Source organism: Cryptomeria japonica, chromosome 10 (genome assembly GCF_030272615.1).
Source record: "Cryptomeria japonica chromosome 10, Sugi_1.0, whole genome shotgun sequence".
Lineage (NCBI taxonomy): Eukaryota > Viridiplantae > Streptophyta > Pinopsida > Cupressales > Cupressaceae > Cryptomeria > Cryptomeria japonica.
Genome location: NC_081414.1, coordinates 779740440 through 779764804, shown reverse-complemented (window position 1 = coordinate 779764804; position 24365 = coordinate 779740440). Strand labels below are relative to the sequence as shown.

General features: G+C 33.2%; 1 protein-coding gene across 1 annotated transcript; it reads left to right on the top strand.

The window, feature by feature from the left end:
* The first annotated feature begins 1714 nt into the window (after nucleotides 1–1714).
* Nucleotides 1715–4096, top strand: LOC131034944 (G-type lectin S-receptor-like serine/threonine-protein kinase At2g19130). Its single transcript, XM_057966555.2, has one exon. The coding sequence runs from the start codon at nucleotides 1715–1717 to the stop codon at nucleotides 4094–4096; it is 2382 nt and encodes a 793-aa protein (XP_057822538.2).
* Nucleotides 4097–24365: the final 20269 nt, after the last annotated feature.

The window sequence follows — 24365 nt, the reverse complement described above, 5'->3', positions numbered from 1 at the left end:
TTATAGGGACCTGAAACCCATACAAAAATAAACAGTCTTTAGAGACAAACCAAACCTCAAGTCACAGCGGATAGTAGCAACAAAAACAAAGAAAACATGGTCTAAAAATCAAGAAATTAAACAATTTCATTCAACATTGAACAATCTTAACATTTTTATCAATCAAAGCCCTGTTGATATGAAGACATTCCTCCATATCACTCGCATTAACCTACTTACCTTTATCCCTACTACGAGTTCAAACTAGAGGTCCTTTATTTTTTTGGGTCTAACCTTGCCCTTACCACAAACCAAAATGGAAGGGGAAGTATGAGTGGTTGAGAGGGAAACATTAAGATATTGAGCTTTTTCGTGTGGCATCCTAAGGCCCTCCGTATTATTAGTCATAGTAGTTTTGCTCACTGTAACATTTAATTTCTCTTGTTAATTGTAACTTCAAGTTTAAATAATAAAAAATTAATAATCAATGACAATTTAACACTTCATTCTCATGAAGAAATTGTAATTCTCAAAGTTTATTCTTTTTTAAAATATCAAGTTAATTAGTGTTCATTCATGTACAAGAGTTATTTGAGTCGTTTTGCATATTTTACTAATTTGTTATAAGGTTTGTATTGGTTCCTACTATATATTAGAGTCACATTAATTAGAATATTAGATACATTGACAACCAAACTTAGAACCTTCGTATAGCTAGTGAGATTTCCTACCACAAAGTCAATTACTCTTTCATGAAAGAATCTTTCAAATTCTATAAAGAAGTGTATATCAAATTAAAAACACCCTTAAAGTACATTGATATAACTTTAAGAACTTAAGAACTTCACAAATAATATAACTTAAATGTAACAAATTTTAAGAAAAATAGAATTTTAGTAATAATAAATGATTTTGAATTCTAATTATTTTTTACTACCTTACTATAATTGTTTATCTAATTTATAATAAAAATTTAATTTTTTTTTTTCCATCTAATTAAAATTTATTTATAAAGAATCATCTATCTAACAGCTTTGTTACTATAATTTTTTTTTATCAAATTGACCATTAAACGTGTGGGTCCAAATTCCAGTTGTTGTTAATGGAAGTCATCTTCATCAAAATATAGAAAAGATTCTGTATTCGCGTTTATCCCTACATGTCCGTCTCTCGACCGACACAGACGACTGGACTTACGCGATACATCTCCCTTAAGAAAAGACTCAACTTACTTACAGTCGTGAAGACTTATTAGAAAGAACGCGTGTTTGGTGAAAGAACGGTGTGCAGTCAGTGCGCTATCAAATCCTTTCTGTATTTGATTCCCCGTAATGCTCCGTTGAATGATATGCCTTCTAGAGATATGTTGACGTTTTTTACGTCTTACAGTTGGTGAAGGCTATTCAAATTACTTCTATTGAAAAGAAATTCATGACACTATTTCTCTTGAGAAAAGGAAAAAATAAAGAAGAAAAAAGAAAAAGGAACAAAACTAGCTGTTTGAAACGAATAATAATCTTTTGATTTGTTTGGTACGTAATGATAAAAAATGAAAATAAGTGCCATGCCATTCTAGAATTGACTGTGGCACTAACCTTGTACTGATCTTCTCCGACTTGGACGTTTGGAATTGACGGCACTACTTCAGCCATGTTCTTCATTGCGTAGCCTATTTATTTTCTATTTAAACTCGAAAGTATACAAAGAAACATATTACCATCTACGCACTACCTCGATGGCGGTGAAGTATTTGTTCATAGCCATAACTGTTAGTATTGCAGTGCATAATTGCAGCGGTGTAAGTTTGGATGGTGGCGATACGCTTCGATTGGGGACTTCGCTCACTGGAAATCAGACCCTAATTTCCAAGAATGGCACGTTTGCATTGGGATTTTTCAGTCCCACGGGAACGAATAATTGGTATATTGGCATCTGGTATGCACCAACCTCTCAGAAAGCCATAGTTTGGGTGGCTAACAGAGATAATCCTGTCAGAAACATGCCTGGCGTTCTCAAGTTTTCGAGAGAAGGTCATCTCAGATTGCTTGATAGAGAGGGCCGGTCAGTTTGGTGGACTGATATTGGCGAGAAAGGATCACGGGCTGTAATAACGGACTCTGGTAATTTCATTATGCTGGACGCCCACAACGAGTCAGCAATTGTTTGGGAGAGTTTCGCGCACCCCACAGATACATGGTTGCCTGGCATGAATATGTGGAAAGGCATGAAGCTGACTTCCTGGAAGAGTTCTTCGGATCCTGCCAGTGGGCTCTTCTCTTTCGGAATGGACATGTCTCCAGGGAAGACGCAGATGGTGATGTTCTTTAACAACACTGTTCCATATTGGTCCAGTGGAGACTGCATTGGACACAATCATTTTTCTAAGGTTCCAGAATTGGAAGGTCAGAAGAAAATTCAAGCGTCATGTGTGACGCTTTCTGCTTCAAGAATATATATCCATTTTGGCCTAAACCCGATTGATCATATGATCACGGGGCGGTTTCTGTTAGATGAGAACGGCGAATTTGAACTTTACTTCTGGATGGATGATGGTAGATGGAGTTTCAGGTGGTCGACATACCGAGGTCAATGCAGTGACTATGAAATCTGCGGGGCAAATGGACTGTGCAATGCGAATGATGTGTGTAGTTGTGTCGAGGGCTTCGCCCCCAAGCATGGGTCTCAAGGTTGGTGGTCAAGTGGGTGTGCTAGGCGAAAACCCTTGCAATGCTCTGTCACGGAGGGAACAACCGACGGCTTCTTGGAAGCCAAGAACCAATACTTGCCCGAAAAAGAAGCTGTCTTAATCAACAACGAGCCAACACAGCAAGGCTGCCGGGCTGCATGTCTCAACAATTGCTCCTGCACAGCCTTTGCTTTAGCTATTTCTGATTCCCCTGTCTGCAGATTGTGGTTTGGAGATTTATTTGGAATGAGCGTTTCGTCCGAGGGCCAATCCGTCTTCGTCAGGCTGGCTGCTTCTGAGTTCCCACACTTGATATCAGAACAAAGCAACAAAACCCCTGCACTTACAATTTTACTTTCTGCCACCGCATCATTTTTGGTTCTTTCGGCTCTCCTGTCAGCGGTATTTATTCTGTGGAAACGTCGAAGGCTGTCGAAGAAAAACCTTGAAGAGGAAGTGCCATTGTCGCTCAGAAAGTTCAGTTACAAAGAGCTGCGAATTGCAACGGAGAATTTCAGGCACAAGCTGGGTAGCGGAGCATTCGGCTCTGTTTACAAAGGAACTCTGCCGGACAAAACTCTTGTTGCGGTTAAAAGATTAGAGGGTTCTACGCAAGCAGAAAAACAATTCCGTGCTGAAATAATCACCACTGGCAGATTACAGCACGTGAATTTGGTTAGGCTGTGGGGATTCTGTATAGAACATTCACAAAGGTTACTGGTGTATGCCTACATGCCCAACGGTTCCCTGAATTCCTTCCTCTTCTGTAAGCCGAAAGACGTAGAGAAGGTGTTGAACTGGAAGACCCGGTTTCAGATCGCATTGGGCACTGCAAGAGGATTGGTTTATCTGCATGAGGAATGCAGGGATCGCATCATTCACTGCGATATCAAGCCTGAAAACATTCTCCTCGACAGCGACTTCAGCCCAAAGGTGGCAGATTTTGGGCTAGCAAAGCTGGTAGGTAGAGATTTCAGCCGAGTACTGACAACCACAAGAGGAACTCGTGGGTACGTGGCTCCTGAGTGGATCTCCGGCCTTCCTATCACTCCCAAGGCGGACGTATACAGTTTTGGCATGACGTTGTTGGAAATTATATCAGGCCGAAGAAATCTTGATTTAACAGTGGAAGAAAGTAGATTGTACTTTCCTATCTGGGCTTCATCTCAGATTCAGCGGGGAAACATATTAGATGTTGTGGATGCAACGATAGCAAGTGAGGCAGATATCAAAGAGGTGAGAAGAGCAGCTGTGGTGGGTGGGCTGTGCATTCAAGACGATGAGAATGAGAGGCCGAGCATGAGTGAAGTGGTGAAGATATTGGAAGGCAGAATGGAGGCTGCTTTGCCAAAAATTCCGAGGTCTCTACAGGTCCTAGTAGGTCAGGTTGATGACGACAACGATCACTGCGGTAAACATCCTCCCATATAAACTGGTTCTGTATACGCAAAATAGTAGCCGGTTTTAAATGAAAGGTTTATGATAGATATAGCTGTCATGTTTACTAATTAGCGGGAACTTCATCTTTATGTAGTACGAAATGAATGGGCGGTAGGAAATATGCTGAAATATTCCTTTAATCGTCCATATCCACAATTTTACGAGTTTTTTTTTCTTTTATATTTGCAGGACAGAATTTACAGTTAAGAAAAAGTTATTTTTAATCGTCCATATCCACAATTTTACGAGTTATTTTTCTTTTACATTTGTAGAACAGAATTTACAATTAATAAAAGTTATTAGTACTGGTTGGTAGTCATAATATTATTCTGATGATTTTTTGAAGTACAATCAATTACAATTAGTCTGTTTTTTGTTATTTTATATACATTTTATATTTTTGATAATTCAAATGTAATATTTTTAAGTTTATAATTTATAAAATTTAATTTCTAATCATATGAGTGGCTAAATTCATTTGGATCTTATACACGATTTTTTTAAAATTCAACACAATAACATTTTATTCAAAACTTCTTTTACCATTTTGCATTATTAACTCCACTTTCTGGTCTCTATTATTTTGGATATGCACACCACGTCTATTTACACGTTTATTCCATACACCTCTACGTTTGTCACTCGCTAAGACTTTAAAAGATTAACCAAAATTTAACCAATATTCGTGGAATTTATTTTGCATTCAATATATGAGTACTATTAATATACTTTATATTATATATTGTATGCCATGTTTAAAACATATAAGGGTCGTCCAAGGGGTTGTGTTCTATTGGTTAAAGCATTGAGTTCTCATTGTGGAGATCAAAGTTCAAATCCCAAAGGGACATCTAATATGGAATTCAAAGTTATGACACTTAGTCTTCTAGAGTTGGCTTCTAGGTGATTTCTAATAAGTGGATTCTAATTTGTGACTCTTGGTCTTCCATAGGTTGATTCTAGTGTGGTTGTTCGAAATGAGCTAATGGTGGTTTCTAATAAGTGGATTCTCATTTGCAACTCTTGGTCTTCCACAAGTTGTAAATGATCTTGAATATATAAAAAAAAACATATAAGGGTGGTGAAATTTAAGATTTTGTTTCAATTTAGTAAGCTTGATTTATCAGACTATGATTTTCTATGTAAATACTGAAAATTTAAATTATGCTATGCTCATTATAATGTTTTTTCTTCCAAAAATTTAGATATTGTTTAACTTTCAGTCAATTTATACTCTCACAAGTTTTGGCAATTAAATGATGTAAATTTAAGTTATTTCTTAAATTTAAATGATGGAGATGAAAATTTTAATATAAATGGAATGGCTCACATCTCATTCATGTATGCATTGTAAAAGTCTCTCACTTAAATGTTAATCTCAAATGAAAATAGCTATTCATTATTATTAATTTTTTAGTTCTAGCCAAAGGCATGATACTTATGCATTCATGGCTTTCAATTTTTCTATTAGTTAAACCAATCACATCACAAAATTAAAAAAAATGAATGAAACTTGTATTGTTTACATTTATTTTTAATTCTACACAATTATATAAATATCAATTTTCTTTCTTATTATTTATACATATCACAAACAATAAGTATAAAATTTAATTTTATCTTTTATATACTACATATTACAATTCAGTTGATTCTTTGATGTCGAATCATATTAAATTCATAGGATGAAATATTTTTTATATTGCTTATTTTTTGGGTAGAATTGTGCATACAGTAATTAAAGTGGAGACTTTGGAATTAAATGAAGCAAGAACATATAACATTACCAATGGGTCCACTGCAACTTCTATGAAAGTTAAGTTTATATTAATGACGAGAGCCACATGGAAATATGTTTTCCTTTCTAAGTGTTTACCATTCGTGGTTGTTTGATTGAATGGGGGTTGGAAACTAATATGAAAATTAATTTTTTAAGTAAAATATTTTATTATGAAATTATTTTTTTTATTTTTTAATTATATTAAGTATATTTAATTATGTATTTATAAAATCTGATTCATTTATTATGTGTCTTGTAAATATGACTAGAAATTATTTAGAATTAATAATTATTATAACTAGTAAAAATTTAAGTTATCTATAATTAATGATTGGCAATTGTTACAATAGTAAATATTTTATGCATTCAAGAGGAAAAAGTAATATAAAAATTAACTTCTTAAGTAAAATATTTTATTAAAAATTATATTGTTGGGTTTCATTTTAAAAATTACTTCAAATATATTTAATTATTTATTTATAATTTTTTTTTAACTTATTGTTTATCTTTCAAATATGAGTACAAATCATCTACAACTAATGATTCATATCACTAACAAAAAATTACCTATCTATGATTAGTGATTGACAATCACTACAATAGTGCACTATTTTTAAAATCCTCTATAGGCATGTATGAATCATAACACTTGTGTATAGGTAATCAAAAGATTTTTTAGGGTGGTGAAGGGAAATTCGGGTTCAGTTGGTTGTGGGGGAGTGTTAAGAGATGAGTATGGTGGGGTCTTGGCAATGGTGGCACTCCCTTTGCGAAAGTAGAACAATCACCTTACTAAAGCTATGGAAACCTACCATGGGATTCTTTTAGCTTTCAAATCTAGTTTTAAGAAAGTTTGGCTTGAAGGAGACTTGAAGAACATTGTCAATTGTCTTAAAAAGGATGCCAAGCCGAGTTGGAGTATAGAAACATGGATAAAGGGATCACTTGAGATTATTGATTCATTTGATAAATGTTATACATCTCATAAGTTTAGGGAGGCCAATGGGCTGGCCAACATCCTTGCAAATATGGGAGTCCTAAGTAATCATAAGCTGGAATTCGGGTAGAATGAAAAGTTACCTACTAAATTGGATGACTTGGTGGCCTATGATAGGATCCACACAAAAGAAGGAAACTCCATTCGGTGTAATAATGACTAGATCTACCAGTTTAATAATGTTACTAATTTTGGCACACTTTGTGGGTATTTTTTGGGCCCTTATTTGAATTGATAATGTGATAAGTGAAGGTATTATCTTTCTTGAAGCTTCCATTTCTAGAGCCTGCATTGTCCTTTGTCCAAATTCTCATAGGTATATAGATATGGGGGGCGATAGGAATAGGCTGGAGCCATTAAAGTGTGACAACATTAAGAAGAATTTTACCATTTAGAGGATTTTGGAGAAAGGGGGGTCACTTCCTACTTTGAAATATGCCATGGATGCAACCATAATCTATCTAAAATATTTGCCAAGGGATAGAAAAAAGGTCATTATACCATTTGCAGGCAGAATTTTAAGCTAATGGAGAAGGTGGTTTGTGAGCTAACCAGACTGAGTATTGTAGGCAAAAAATTGTACAAAGATAGGAAGTATACAAAGTTCGAGGTCTAGAAGTTTATAAAGGACAAAGAGACTAAGTGTCTGGTCAAATACAAGGGAGGCTACAAGATGGACACCATTAAAACTTTGTGGGATGAAGTGTTGAAGGTAATTATTCAATACTTCACTTTAGATGGGTGTTTTTTGCTTGCGTATAATTATCATCTTACCCTCTTGAACCATTTTAGACATAAGAATAGGGTTTCTTTTCCTTTCTTTCTATTATCCTCTTTAGAGTCGAGCCTAAAAGAAAATAAGAAGGATAAGAAAAACCCTATTCTTCATGAGGGTTTGATTTTACTTTGAACAAAGCATTTTAAACTAAAATATAAGAAGGGTAATTTGGAGAGTGAGGAGGATTTTAACATATAAGGAGATGATTCCCCATTTTATTAGGGGATTGGGTGGAATATTGAAGACTCTGATGACTCGGTTCATGAGGGGGTTAAAGAGAAAGGTAAGAAGGGTTTTAAAAGAAAACTTAATCTTAGAGAGACTTTCCCTAGTTCAGTGTCTCAAGAAAGCCTACCTCAGAGTGATGATGAAATAAGAAATAAAAAGATGAAAAGAGGTCATGAGGATGTTAGAAGTCTATCACCAAATTTTTTGTCCAAAGAAAGAGATAGGGATAGCTTCAGGACTCCATTTCCCAGAGATTTGAGTGTCTATTATCTACTGTTAAATTTGGACAAGGAAAACCCCTTGAGTGTGCTTGCAGTTGCGAGGAATGCAGTTGTGGATTATTTTAGGATGCAAATTTTTTGTTTCATGAAATTAATATTTCCATTTGTTGACTAAAGAAAAAAATGGATAATACGAAGGACATTAGCTATGAGTGGCTTGAAAAATAATGAAGTAATATAGTGACCTCTCTACAAAAATGTAGCGAAATATATTGAAGGCAAAATTAGAGGCTTGAGATGCACTATAAAAATATCAATCACAACTTAATTACCTTGGTCAACTTTAGTTACAAGGTCACAAAATCCAATGTAGAGAGAATAATAATTATGCTGGAAAACTTTGAAAGGGCTTAGGAGATCAAGTATTTTTATATAGATCTTGATTCTATGGAGAAAGGCAAACAAGTTACTCAAGAGGAGGGAAAAGGACCACGTATTTGAACTAGAGAAAACAATAAGAAAATAACAAAGCAAGTGACCCAAGATGATAAAGACGTGAAGAAGCTTGCCATGAATATTGCCCAGTTGGAGGTTGAAGCGACAAAGACCCTTAAGAACTTAAATTAGGTGTTTTGTTTTGTGATTTTCTGGTTAGTTTTATTGTGTTTATTTTTGGTTGCTTGGTTTATGTATGTTTGTTGATGCTTAGTTGATAGCAATGATTCTTTTCTTCTTTTGATATTATGGGTTTTGGGCTCCCTGAAAATTTGTTTATCCTTTAATCAAAAACAAAAAGATTTTTTGATCTTAGCCTTGCTTCTTTTTCTAGTTTTATTTCTCAGTTATTTCTTGTAAAAAATCCATTCTAATTTTTACATGGTTAAGCTTATGAAATTTGGTTTTGGTCTATTTTACTATTTTTAGATGAATTTACAAAGGAATAAAATTCAATATAATAAAAAAAATTTATTTTATTATTTTTGAATACTTATTTATTTCTTTTTATTCAAATATCTACAATATCACAATATATTTCAAATTATTTTATTACTAATGTAATTCTAGATTTTTTCATGTAAGTAAATGACACATCATACCAAAACTCTTTTTTTTCTACTCTAAACTAATGACACTATTGGAAGGAACTTGATGCATTGTGTCTCTTGTTTAAATGACAATAAACATTATATTATTATTATCAAAAAATAATTTATTTTTATCAATATCTATATATATTTTAAATAAAATTATATATTAATTATGATAAAGTAAAATAATATTTAAATTAATGATAATAATAATATTTAAATTAAATTTTAATAAAATTTTATTTAATATATTAAATAATATTTAAATTTAAATAATAATTATATTAAACATAAAATTCAATTAAAAAATAATAATCATTATTTAATTCAAGTTTAATTTTTTAAAAGATGCATTTAATACCTAGAGGCCTCTTTTATGGGTCTAGTTTTCACAACTAATTGGAATAAATACAAAGTTGTTGGAATACAAGAAACTACTAAAAACAAAATTTTAAGATATCTTACAATTTCATATATTACAAAATAAATACAAAAAAGCTTGAAAGAATAACATTTCAAAAAAAATAAAAAAATCTTCCTTCTCACCAAGGGCTAATTATAAGCCTTTACAACCTCCACTTGGTTTTAGCCCCACCCAATGTGACACTCTTGATTTTTCTTCATCCCTTGTCAGATTCAAAATTTAGTGGTTGAACTTTCTAGTGCCCCTATTTTGAAACTGATCCCCAACGTTGCTTCTTCATCTAAAGACAAGCTTGTTCATACATGTTTCAACTCTATTAGAGGGGTGAAACAAAAAATTACCCAAACCTCACCTTCTAAAGATGTGGAGCTATTGGATTTGGATGAGAAGGAGACTTTGGAAGAATATGAGTCCTCCTTAGCCTCAAAGTCTGACTACTCTCCTACTACCTTAGGGGAGGTTTCCCATTTCCCACCTAGACAAGATGTTTCTATCCCCAATCCCAACTCCCCTAATCTAGAAGAAAAGGTGTCTAAGTTGGAAGAGGATATTGGGTGACAACACATGGTTATAAAATGGCTCTTCTTGCAATTTGATTTGGCAATAAGAAATATAAATAGGCCTTAAGTACAATAGTAAAAATGTGGGTAGGGTTAACAAATGGGTGATGGAGGAAGAGGATGATAGGGTTTGGAAGGTTACTAGTGATATTGCTAGCAAATTAGAAAAATGGGACTAGGGTCTTGATGATCTTAATGAGAAGCTATCTTATATGGTTGAAAGAATATAGCGACGGAGCTGAAGGAGAGCCAACAGGTGTATGCTAAGCCAAGAGATGGCTTCAAAGAATGTAGTCTTCTTGCTATAAAGGAAGAAATTAAATGTGAAAAGGCTAAGCAGAAAATATATACAAAGTCTCCCTCTGCAATCATGGGTCCCCCAACCTCTCTAGTCAAGGAAACCCTGGAGTCTAGCACTCTAGTCTCTGCAAAGGACTCTCATGAAAATATTTCTTTTTTTGATAAATTCACGAGTCTATGTAAACATGGGCAAGAGGGTGATTCCTTTGTCTAGTAGACCATCCTTTCGTGTCTTTGGCAGGTTGTTTGATTTTTGGTTTTGTCTCTCATCTTTATCGGGTTGTCTAGTAGTTTCTAGCATGTTTTGGTAGTCTATTTTTTGGTTGAGTGCCCATTCCTCATTCATACTAACTATTGTTGTTTAGCATATATGCAAAGGTTTAGGCCTATCCTTCTTTTATTAACCAAATCATTCTAAAGTATAAAAGTTTAACTATAGTAACATACTCTGATTACAAGAACACTTCAAATTATTTTTGATACAATGAAATTTGAATTTATATTATTTAATATCAATGTAAGACTTAACGTTTGATCCACCTAATAGCCATAGTTCTAATAATTTAATAATTATATTTTAAAAATTAAATTTATTTATTTATTATTAAAATTATACTTTTATAAATAAATTTATAATTCCTATTATATTATTTTATATTAAAAAGATATACTTAATAAAATATAATGAATTTTATGAAATGAGATGTCCACAATCCATAGATTATCTGTATGCAAGCTTCTGGAAATGATTGTGTGTGAGTTTTTTGATTAAAAAACTCGCACGCAATCATTTTCCAGAAGCTTGCATATAGATATAATGAATTTATTAAATTTACAACTATAATTATATTTGGATATTTAATACAATTTTGAAGGTTTTCTTTTTCTAGTAGAGGACTTGCCATGATAGAATTATTACTATTAACAATCTCAGAAGGGTGTGGTTTTCAATTTGTCAATAGATGTTTTTTATGTGAGAGTGACAACGAAAATATTAATCATATTACTTTTCATTGCCAATAATTGTAGAATGTTAGACAAAGAATTTCCTACTTGTTCCTTGTTCAGTGGGTTTGGAATAGGGATTTAAAGGACTGTATTTCTAGCTGGTCTCCTCCTTCTTATCCACTTATTAGGAAAGTATGGTGGTAGGAATATTTTGGAGCTTGTGGAAGGAAATAATTAACAAAATCTTTACCTAAAGAAAGACTAGTTGGGACTCTCTGTCTAGTACAATTATTATTAATGTTAAAGAAAACATGGGCTATTTTGAAAGATTCAAACATTAAATTTCACCCTCATCACTAGATTGGTAGATTTCTATAAATTGTAGCTTGATTGATTCTCTTTCAATATTCATATCCCCTCCTATTGGATTTATAAATTATATCTAATGGGACCCCACAAATCTAGTTGGCTGAAATTGAATTTCGACGATTCTTCTAAAGGAAATCTAGGTTAGGTGAGTGGGGGTGGGGTTATTTGTGACCATAGGGGCTATCTGGTCCTAGCCTATGTGACCAAATTGAGGATGCAAACTTCAAGTATTGCAGAGGTAGCAATATTATGGTTTAGTTATTGCAAAAGATAAAGGGTATGGTCAAATCATCATAGAAGGTAATTCAAAAAATACTATTATAATGCTTATAAATGAAGCCAAACTTGACTAAAAATGTGATCACCTTATTGCTAGGTTTCAAGACCTCACTCACATGATGAGCCATGTTAGTTTCAGTTACACAAAAACAGAAGGGAATAAAGTTGCAGGTAGATTGGCTTCTTTGGGCCCATTTTTCAATCATTCAAAAATATGGTCAGATATTTATAATATGATTGATATGGTTTGTGTCGCTATCTTTTATGACATAAGGACTAAAAATGAAGTATAATCCAAAGATTTCCTTTTCTCTTATCATCGTTGCCCTTTATACCAATCATTTAATGTATAGATGGTAGACATCCCATTCAAACTATAGTTCCACTTTCCCCAACCCTTGTAAGTATTATTATTTTCATACTACTGGTTTTGGTTTTCCCCCTCTAGTTTTCACCTCTAGGTTCTTTGTGTTAGCTATGGCGGGTGACCTCATTCATATCTAGCCTAATAGTTGTTTTAATTTTAAAAATAGTGCAAAGTCATGATCAAAATTTGTTAAGGGTAACCTAGCTAGTTGTGTTTAAGGAATGCAAGGCTTTGGTTGTGATCTCTCTAAAAAATGTTAGATCATTCATGGGAAACATGAGGTGAAATTTGGGGGAGTTTCCTTTAAAGTCTCTCAAAAAAATGATCCCTACTATTACTGGGTTATCGTTGGAAGAAATAAATTTTCCTAAGAACTCTAAAGGGTCTTAAAAAAAAGAATTTGAGATATTTTTCAAGCTTGGAGAAGGGGTTTCAAGATAGAAAAGTGGGTATAATAAAGAAGACCTCTCGAGGATACGAAAGAATGCAACCTTGTTTCTCATGAAATACTTCACATTCGATGGAAGATCTAAAATATTCCATACCCAACAATTGTCTATTTTGAATCATCTAAGCTATGACATAAAAATAAAATTTTCCTTCTACGTATGTTCTTTAAGGCAATTGGTTGCTAGGGCTAACTTTTAAAATTCCCTATGTCTTCACCAAGGGCTAACACTAAGGTTTTACAACCTCAACTTGTCTTTGTCCTCATCTAGTGGTGACCTCATTGATTTTACCTACTCCCTTCTTAGATTTAAATTTAGTGGTGCAACTCTCTAGTACCCCTATTTCAAAATTGAACCCTAATGTTGTGTCTTCTTTTAAATCCAAGCTAGTTATTACTTGTTTCAACCCTATTAGAAGGATGAAATAGAAAAATACCAATTGTATACCTTCTAAATATGTGGAGCCACTATAATTGGATGAGGAGGAGGCTTTAGAGGAATTTGAGTCCTCATCCTTAGAGTTTGATTGGTCTCCTACTTTTTAGAGGACGTTTCTTAATTTTGAATTGGACAGGATGTTTCTATCCCCGATCCCATCACCCCTATTTTGGAAGAAAAGGTGTCTAAGTTGGAAGAGGATATTGGGAAATAAGACATTATTATTAAATGGATCCTCTCATAGTTTGGTGTGGCCATAAGAAATATAAATGAGCTTGAAGTTATGGTGGAGGTGAGAGCTCAGGCTTACAAATGAGCAATGGAGGAAAAGGCTAATAGGGTTTGGAAGGTTGTTAGTGATATGGTTGGAAAATTGGAAAAAATGGGAAAAGGTTGAGGTTATGGTAAGTAATGTTAATGAGAAACTCTTTTAGAAGGTTGAGATAAATCTAATGGCAGAGATGAAGGAGAGCCAAGTTGTCCTTAAGAGAAATGTTGAGGAAATATTTATGTTGAGACAAGAGATGGAATATAAGAATTATGCCTCCTTTCTTTCTATTAAGGAGCAAATTGAATGTAGAAAGGCAAAGTGGGAGAGATACATAGAGTCTTCCTCTACAATGATGGATCCCCGTACCTCACTAGTTAAGGCCACCCAAATGTCTAGCACTTCAATCTTTGCAAAAGACTCAAAGAAAAAGAATTCATTTTCTAATAAATTCATAGGTCTATGTGAAGATTGGCAAGAGTGTAATGCCTTTTTATAGTAGACCATCCTTTCATGTCTTTGGTAGGTGGTTGTTTGGTTTTTTATTTTTAGTTTTGTCTCTGGTCTTTGTCTATTTGTTTGGTGGTCTTTAGAGTGTTTTTCTTTTTGGGGTTGAGCGTACATTGCTCATGCACCCTAGGTGTTGTTGTTTAGTGGATATGTAAAATTTTGGGTCTATCCTATTTTATTAATCAAAACTATAATTATTTAATATTTTAATTATAATTAATCATTAAATTATAATGATGAGTAATTTTTCATATTGATAAATATTTTTCAAAAATATGAGAATCTTTTTTAATATTTTTATTATCCAATTTTTATTTAAAGATGTTTTTAATGCTTTAATTTATAAAATTAAAAATAATATTAATTGTAATACACAAATCTTAATAAATTATTTTAATTTTTAAAGTAAAATTAGAAATCAAAAGCTAAAAATTTGGTTTTCATAAGACAATAAAATTTTCATTGATAAAATACTAAATTCAAATAATTGTGAAATTCTAACAACTCTTATTTTAACATCTGAGAGTTTAGAAGGACTAGAGAGTTTTTTTAATCATGTAAATATAGCACATGTTCTCTTTCTTATTTATCATTCCTTTACATTTAAATGTATAGTCAAGAGATATTTTAATTGTAGAATCAAATACATAGAAAATAATAAAAAATAATATTTATATATTAATATATTATGTGAAAATTTAATTGATTTCAATATTCACTAGCATTTATAAAAGGCCTTTTTCTTTTAACTTATACAACCACCTTTCTTTTGAGAACATAAGTTTTATAATGATCCAACATATTGAATAGAAAAAAAAACAAGGAAAAACAAATATATGTATTGGTTGCTAAATCGAAAATACTAATTACTCATTAAATTTATTTTATATAAAAAATACATTTTGAAGTTATAGTAACATGCATAAAAGTTATTTCCCATGTTTATTATGGATGGTAAGGTGATAGAAAGTAGGTGGCTATAGGTGGTTTTGTCACTAGTGGTCTCTATTGATAATTCAAAAAGTTAATTTATTTTATATTTATCCATAAATTAATTTAACTAGTTACTTTCAAATATATCCTTATAATCTTAAAAAATATAGCTTCTAGCAAAAATTCTTCTTAGTTACCCATTTAAAATAATTTATTCACTAATATAATTGAATAAATTCATAATAATCCTCACTAGTTGGCAACCATGAAATATTCGATTGACTTCTCATATTCCTAAAATACATAAAGATGTACAAACCTAGTCTCACATAATGCCTTAGTGAAAAGATCAACTATCTAGTCCTATGTACTACAATATTGAAGATGAATCACCCATTTTTGCATGAAATCTCTAATATAATGGTGATAAAACCCTATAGGCTTTGTTACAACATGAATCATTGGATTCTCAGACAACAATTTGATTGTCACAATGAAGTAAAGAAGACCATGTTTGATATTATTTGAATATTAAAGAATAGCTCATAACAAGTTATTTATTTAGCTATCTCATTTACTACTATATATATTTAGCCTATATAGTTGATAAAGAAATATTGGATTACCTCTTACTACACCATTAATCTAGGCTACAACCAATAAGAGGAACATAACTTATGGTATATTTTTAGTCATTTACACAACATACCGAATCTAAAGCAAAATACTACAAGTATTAGGTAACTAAGATAAGAATAATAACATCCATAGTCTATGTGTTTTATTTATATATTAATATTTATTTTTCTACCATATAATGTGGAATTTAAGGAGAAACCAAAAACCTCAAAACCACACCTACTATAAGAGTAATATCTAGTCTAGTGTGAATAAAGTATATAAGCCTACCAATAGCTTGTCTGAGTAAAGTAGAATCAACATGCTCATGTTCCATGTCCTTATTTAACTTAAATCATAGAGTAACTAAGCAATAATTACTCTTACAATTTTTCATCCTAAACTTTTTAAAAATAATTATAAAGAATAATTGCTTTGAGAGAGATAAATTCTACTGTATTTGTACTATATATGTAGATGCTAATAAACTAGCATGGAGAGAAAATATATCATCTCAAATGTATTTCAAATTTAACTTTATACACTAATTTTGTTAATGTTATGCTCTATACACTAATTTTGTTAATGTTATTCTCTATGATAAAAATATGATCAACATAAAACACAATAATACATATACCATCTTTAGGAAATTATTTCACATACAACTCTAAATAACAAGGATTATAATGCAACCCTTGAATTTTTAACTAAATAATCTTAGCATACTAAGCTATTGTATCTTTTGTGAATCCATATAACGACTTCCTTGACCTACAAACAAAGTGTTCTTAACCTAAATTTTCAAATGTAGGTGGCTGAGTAGTATAGATCGGTCCATCAATTTTTCCATTCAAAAGATAAATTTTAAACAATGATTTTGTGAGGAGTCCACTTGAAATGAGCTACAAATGCTATAACAATCCTAATAGTATTGATATTTACTATTAAAGAAACTTTTTTGTGTAGTCAATTACCTTTTTTGTGAGTCCCTTTAGCCACTATTCTTTCCCCTTTTTTAGTGCTAAAACTAGACTTTAATTTAGTCGTATGCACCCACTTATTTTTTATCATATTCTTGCCCTTGGGCAAGTCCACCAGTTCCCATGTAATGCCATGTTTGATACTTTATCATAGAATAATATTAATTCTTCACAACTTGTTCCAACTATTTCTTTCCCTTAGCCTCATCATAGGTTTCAGGATAACTTCCTTATAATGTTTATAAGAACATAATTAGTTTATTGACTCATTTGACAAACTCCTTAAATATTCTTAGTCTTTAATAGAGGGCTTGATTCTTTAATTATATTGGAAGTTGTATTAAAGGATTTATTGGTTTCAAAGGAACTGTAGGATTCATCATTATCTATTACAACTTGTGAAATAGGAGGTTATTTGTCATATCATCAAAATACTAATTAAACTTGACATCCATACTTGTGAACACATCAACTAGAACCATACAACCTATATCATTTCCTTTGATTATCATAGTAAGAAAGGATGCACATAGAACTCTTCTTATGGTTTTTCTTTTTATATAATCTCACCAAGGATGTAAGCAAATAATTTAGATCTAAACACTCTAAAATAATTAACATTTGGTTTCTAACTACCCCATGCTTCCTCTATAGTGATTTAAAAAAATAAGTTGTAGTGGATCTGTTCAAAGAATGAGGTGTGTTATTGATACCTTAACATAAGGAAATAAAGGAAGATCCTTGGATTATAGAATACAAAATTTCTTTCTCACTAATTCCCCATTTTCCTTTTCATAGCAATTTTTTTGTTTAGTGATATATATATTATATATTTCTCTCTTAATCCTATGATATTCACATAAAATATATGAACTTGTTATTGACATATTCTCTACCATTAAATAATTTTATTCAATTGATCTTATTCCATTTATTATTTTCTAGAAATGATTTGAATATTTAAATTTACCTAAGACTTCATCTTATTTCTTAAGTAAACCCATACCTCCCCTTCAAGTTCATTAAGGAATATTAAGATATACCTAACTCCTTCTCTTGGTGGAAGAATAATAGGTCAACATTAATCTATATGGAAAATTTTAAGAGATATACTTGAATCCTCTATGTAAACCATGCAAACCTTTCAATGCTATGTTGTTTTCTAGTCATACATCATGTACAAACATTTTTGTTTACCCTTATCCAAGGGATTCTATAAACCATATGCATACTTATATGTGTTGGTGTAAATTATGTCTTATAATTACACTTTACTTAAGTTGACCTAGGTTAATATATTCATTGTAGTTTGCATATAAGATACCTAGAGAAGTGTGCATCTAGGGAAGATGTTTGTTGGAGAAATTCCACCTTTTGTGATGATATCTTATTTTCACATTCCATCTTTGGTGTGTGATCTTCCTTTAGTAAAATATTCTATTATTTGTCCTACCTATCCCTACATACCCTTGTATCTCATTGGGCCACATATCATGATTGTGTGATCTCATTTTGGCCTTTCTTTTATAAGTATGCTCATCTCCTTTGTATGGTTTATCTAGTTAATTGATTTTTGTATCTTGATGAAAATACAATTTGTTCTTGTCTATCTTTGTCTCTCTTGTGTTGTGTTATTCATTGGGATATAGAACCTGGTTATTATTGGAAAATTCTTACATGGTATGAAAGCCATTGGAGTGCCATTACATAGTCATTTGGAGAGATCTGGGTGCATTTAAATTTTGGATATAAGGAGAAATGTCAATTGGGAGCATCCTATGCCAAATCCGACATCATCATCAAGTCCAGGAACCTGTTTGCATAAATTTTAACTATAAATTTGCTTATATTGGGCAAAATTCATTTTTGACGTAATTTTTTTTTAGCTAGATAAGACATATAGCCATCCCTGCGATGGTATGATTTTATTTTTCAAGAAACAAAATTCATTTTGCAAAATTAGTTTTTCTTTAAAAAATATGTTATTTTCGTAGTTGTATTGTAATTTTTTTTTTATAAAATAAAAAAAAAAATTAAAGGGGGTTTTGACCCTAACCCATACCATTCGAAACTATTTTGCAAGCTCCATAATGATAATTTGTGCACTAACTGCCACCCATGTGGTCCCCTTTGTACTCCACTATAGTGCCTTCACCCACTGGTCATCCTCTGCCACAATCTTCTCCCTTGACACCCAAGCTTTCATCACTAGCTCTATTTCCTGGTTCCTTTGGCATGCTCCACCTAGACCTACCTAGGCTCTACCATGCCCAGGATCCACCCAGGTTTCCTCATCATGGGCTCTACCCTTGGGTCGCCACATGGTTTATTTTCATGAGACCACACAACAACCACTCAGTGCACACATAGACACCCACATAGACATGTGACACCATTTGACTACTCAGATCTACCTTAATAGTGGACACACAAGCCCCAGTCATTGTATGACAACAAATCACTGATAGACACATGTATCTCTCTCATTCATCTGTACATTGCCCAGTCAGCACCACACCGACAAATCATAATTAAACAGTCAGCATTCATACTTCCACGTCAACAACCACATCAGATTTTCGTACACTCTAAACAACATATTTGTACAAGGCCATGTCAACATTGATATGATTTAGTCAGTAGCATAGTCAATAATTCAATTCAACCACATAAGCAGTCCGTATAGTATAGACTGCCACACAAGCAAGGAAGATTTTGGCGTAATGGCTATATGACCATTAAATTTAAGTCCATCACTTATTAACATCAGAACTACATTAACACTTTTTGAAAACAAATTGACCCCTCACCATTTGATTTTTCAATTTTGCAGTCCAATTTCAAATGCTTATAACTTGGTCATTTTGAGGCATTTTTCAAAAAAAAAAATTTATATGGGATAATTTTTCATACTCTCCACATTGGTGTAGTTAGTTTCTAATTTTGGTAAGTATATTTTTAAAAAAATTTAGTGTTTCACAACTATTCCTATCTAATCTTGAATTTTGTGAATTCTGAGGCTTCATTTAGGCTCATATGGCTTCATTTTTAGGTGTTATTTTATTTAAAGTGTGTAATTTTTCATATACAAGTTCACATGATACTATCAAATTTTCTCCATTTTGAGTAAGAAATTCACTTTTATATTTTGGTCTTCTTTTGGCTTATTTGGTACCTGTAATTTGCTTGGATCTCAACTTAGATCTTGTGAATTGTTGGTTTGAGTCTTCTATAGCCTATTTGAGGCAATTGTAATCTTTAAATGAAAATCCCACTTTGTCTTTGTTTGCAAGTGGCTCATTATACATGCACAAATTACAAAGTGTCAAATCATCATTTTTTTTTTCCGTTGGGGGGGGGGGGGTTGTCTTTGATTGAGTGAATTCAGGGGGTATCTTGTGTGATTATTCCTATCTCTATGTTGTGTTGTTTCATCTTTTTTCTATGGGTTCTCCTAAATTTCCACTTCTAACTCCACACAATTATGCATCATGGAAAATTAAACCATTTAGTAATTTAATGAGAAAATGACTCATTCATTACATAAATGGAACAATGATAGGACTAGCAGATCCTAAAGATGATCCCAATGCTCAATTGGAATTGCTCACTAGAAATTCTATGGCTCTTGGAACTTTGAGAAAGTATATATTAGATGACCTCATTTTTTGCATTGACAAAAGTACTATAGTTAAAGAGGCCTGGGATATATTTGGCAAATTATATGGCCAAGATGATGAGATTAGGGGCTAAAATATTGGTAATGAACTCACAATGTTGGATCCCAAGTATTTTGATACAGTCTAAGATTATGTCATGAAAGCAATTGAGATAACATCAAAGCTTAAGGATTGTGGCATTGACAAGAAGGATTCTTAATTAGCGTACATTTTTTTGGACAAGCTCCCATCAGAGTATGAAACCTTTGTTCCTAGCTTCCAAACCAATTAGTTGACTTTAGGTGCCTCATTCACTACACCATAATTTGATGCATTCACAGAGATGTTACTACTTGAGCAAGAAAAGTTGATCAAGATGGGGATTCTCAACTCTTCAAAGTCCAAAGCTTTAGTGGAAAATCAAGGGAATCGAGGAAATGACAAGAACCAAAAGAAATCTAAGATAAAGTCACAACAAGATAGAGCATAAGTATCCTCTCCATGACAAGGGAATTTTGCATCCTCTTCCAAGAATGGATATACACCTAAGAAGGGGAGACCAACTTGTTCATATTGCAAGAAATTTGTCCATGATGAGCATCATTACCACTCAAAGAAAATTGATGAGTTGACAAATATCATTAAGAAGAACAACATCAATTTGCCATCTGTCTACAAGAAGGACTCATCTCCTTGTACTTCCTTAGATTCAAAGGGGAAAGGGAAAGCATTTACGGCTAAAATAGGTTCTTTATAGTAGTGGATACTTGACTTGAGTTCCTCACATCAAAAGGGTTCTACAAAGGAGGATTTTTTCACATTAGAGCCATCTAAGGCACCTCACATTTTCATTGGTGTTTATATAAAAGTGGAAGTTCAAGGGAAGGGTTCAGTTGCCATGGATGATGAAACTTTTTAGAATGTTCTCTATGTTCCTAACTTGACCACCAACCTCCTTTCTATCTACCAAATCACCCACTATGGAAATGGGAAGAAAGTTGAGTTTACACCTGATTCCATTATGGTAAAATAACTTGAGAATAATAACTTGGTAACAAAGGGACAAGCTATCCATAGCTCATGACTTTATTCATTCTCTGACTTTGTGCCTCGACCTACTTCTATGGAATTTCTCACTCATTCAAATTCAGAAAGTAAGCTATGGCATAGGTAGTTTGGACACCTCAACTACAGTTATCTTCAACAACTTAGCTCTAAGAACATGGTCACACGTCTACCTTTCAGATGGTGTATGTTTAGGGTGTTCAATGGGAAAGTACCATGAAGAGAAGTTTGATAAGGAGAAGGCTTGGAGAGCTTTGGAAGTTCTTCAATTGGTTTATAGTGATGTGGCAGGGCAATTTCCAATGACTTCATTTAGCAAGGCCTGTTATGTCCTCACCTTCATTGATGACTACTCCCGCTTCACTTGTGTTTACTTTCTTGTTCATAGGAGTGAAGTGTGTGACATATTTTAAGACTTCAAGACTCATGTTGAGAAGAAATCAAGGAAGCTAGTCAAGATCCTTTGCATAGACAATGAAAGGGAATATTGAATAATAGAGTTAAGGAATTTTTTACTCTTGAGGGGATTTATCTTCAACACTCAATTTCCTACACTCAACAATAGAATGGTATTATAGAAAGGAAGAATAGAATCCATAAGGATATGGTTAGTTGTATGATTTGTGTTTGTTCTCTTGGTCTATCCTTTTGGGTAGTTCAGCTATCAGTTTTACCACACACATCCAAAATCAGGTTCCCCACAAGGCTTTGAAGGGTATCACTTGTTTTGAGGCTTTGTGTGGTATAGAACCGATTGTGTGACATTTTAGGGTCTTTGGGAGTCCAACATGGGCTTGCATTACTCTAGATAAATACAAGGCATTAGAACCTCAGAGTAGGCCAAGTGCATATTTGTTTGATAGCCTGAGGATGTTAAGGCATATCAACTCTGGATCTAGAGACACGTGAGGTATTCATTGGAAGGAGTGTTCAGTTTGAAGAAATCTCTCCTAGCTTGGCCATTCATCCTCCTCCTTCCACCATTGTGGATAGTGAAGATAGTGACAAAAATGATGATTCTCCCTTGACTTCAACTCGTAGGATCACACCTCTACAGGGTCCACTTGTAGTTGAGGTAGCTCAATCTTCATCTCCTCCAATACCTCATTGGGATAAAAAGTCTCTTGAGTCAACAAGTTCTCTTATTGGAGATCCTTTAGATACTCAAAGGACTCAATCACAACATCAAGAGCTTCAACATACTTGCATTGCTATAGCTTCCAAACCACAAACCTCTTTGGAAGCATCAGGAGTCATTGAGCGAGACTTAGCAATGGAGGAAGAGTATAGTTCCTTGATGATGAACAACACTTGGGAGTTAGTCCCTCTCCTTAAGGGAAGAAATATGGTTCTATGTAAGTGGATCTATCATACTAAGTTTGCAGCAGATGGTAGTGTGGATACATACAAGGGTCAACTTGTTGCAAAATTTTTCTCACAAGTTCCTGGACTTGACTATACTAAGACCTTTGCACCTATAGCTAAGATGAATTCCATTTGCTTGAAACTTTCTTTTGTCGCAGCTCATGTTTGGGTTTTACATCAGATAGATGTGAAGTGTTCCTTTCTTCATGGTGACCTTGAAGAGGATATTTAGATGGAGTAGACAGGGATTCATTCAAGATTCTTATTTAATTTGCAGATTGATAAAGTCTATTTATGACCTCAAGCAAGCCACTATGCTTGGTATGCCAAGATGGATTTCTTTCTTCTCTCCCCGAGTTTCACTAGGTGTCATACTGATTCAAATATTTACATTTTTTGATAGGATGACTTTCATTTGATACTTTTTCTCTACATTGATGATGATCATTATGAGGAGTACCTCATCCATCATTGGAAAATTCATATCTACTTTACATTAGAGATTTTCTATGACTTACTTGAGTCTTTTGCACTACTTTCCAAGGATTGAGGTATCACAACCACCTTCTAGGATTACTCTTTATCTTCTGGCATGTTTCTACATGGCTCATTATAAGCCTATTTCCACTCCATTTCTTTTAGGAGTTAAGATTGAGGCTAAGTATTCCACTCCACTTATTGATTCTACACTATATCATTAGCTTGTTGGAAGTCTCATCTACTTAATTCACACTTGCCCTAATATTTCCTTTCTGGTTGTCATGGTTTAATGCTTAATGCAGGAACCACATGAACTTCATTGGAAATCTACCAAATGCATCTTGCACTACATAGAAGGTACACATCATTATGGGATTATCTATGTAGTAGGAACATGACTTACCTTAGTTGGTTATGCATACTTAAATTGGGTTGGTGATCTTAACGATCATAAGTCCACTTCAGGTTACAAATTTCATCTTGGTTTGGGCCCCATTTATCGGTAGAGCAAGAAGCAACATGATATTGCTCTCTCTTCGACTGAGGCTAAGTATTGAGGGGCTATTAATACATCCACTAAGGTTATTTGGCTTCAAAATATCCTCACAAAGTTTGGCTTCACCACTGCACATCCTACAGTCCTTCCTTACAATAATTAGAGTGGCATTCATATCTCAAAGAACCTGGATCACCATCAATAGTCCAAAAACATTGAGATCCACATCCACTACATCAAGGAGCTAATTTAGGAGCAGATCATTGATTTACAGTATTGTCCTACAACAGGGAAAGTTGTAGACATATTCATTAAACCCTTCATTGAGAGTAAGTATCATCAGTTGCAAGCTCTCTTGGGGGTGTATGATATTTCAGCTGGGGGGGTCAGTTGACTTCTTCGTCCTCTCTTATGGGGGGGACTTTTTCCTCTCTTGATGTTTTGTTCTCCTTCTTTGAGAGTTCTTTTTTTTCATGTTTTTTTAGGGGTTTTTCACGTTGACTTTTTCTCTCTTTCTTCATTTGTGATAGATTGCATTGCATTTGTACATGGGTATCTAACATGGCCTAGTAGTCGGGACCCATCTTTCATTGTTAGCTTGAGTCTACATTTATCTAAGTTTCATTTAAGGGGGGTGTTGGTGTAAATTATGTCTCA

Excerpts from the sequence above, each read along its gene's own strand:
- LOC131034944 (XM_057966555.2), top strand. The coding sequence starts at position 1,715 with ATGGCGGTGAAGTATTTGTTCATAGCCATAACTGTTAGTATTGCAGTG.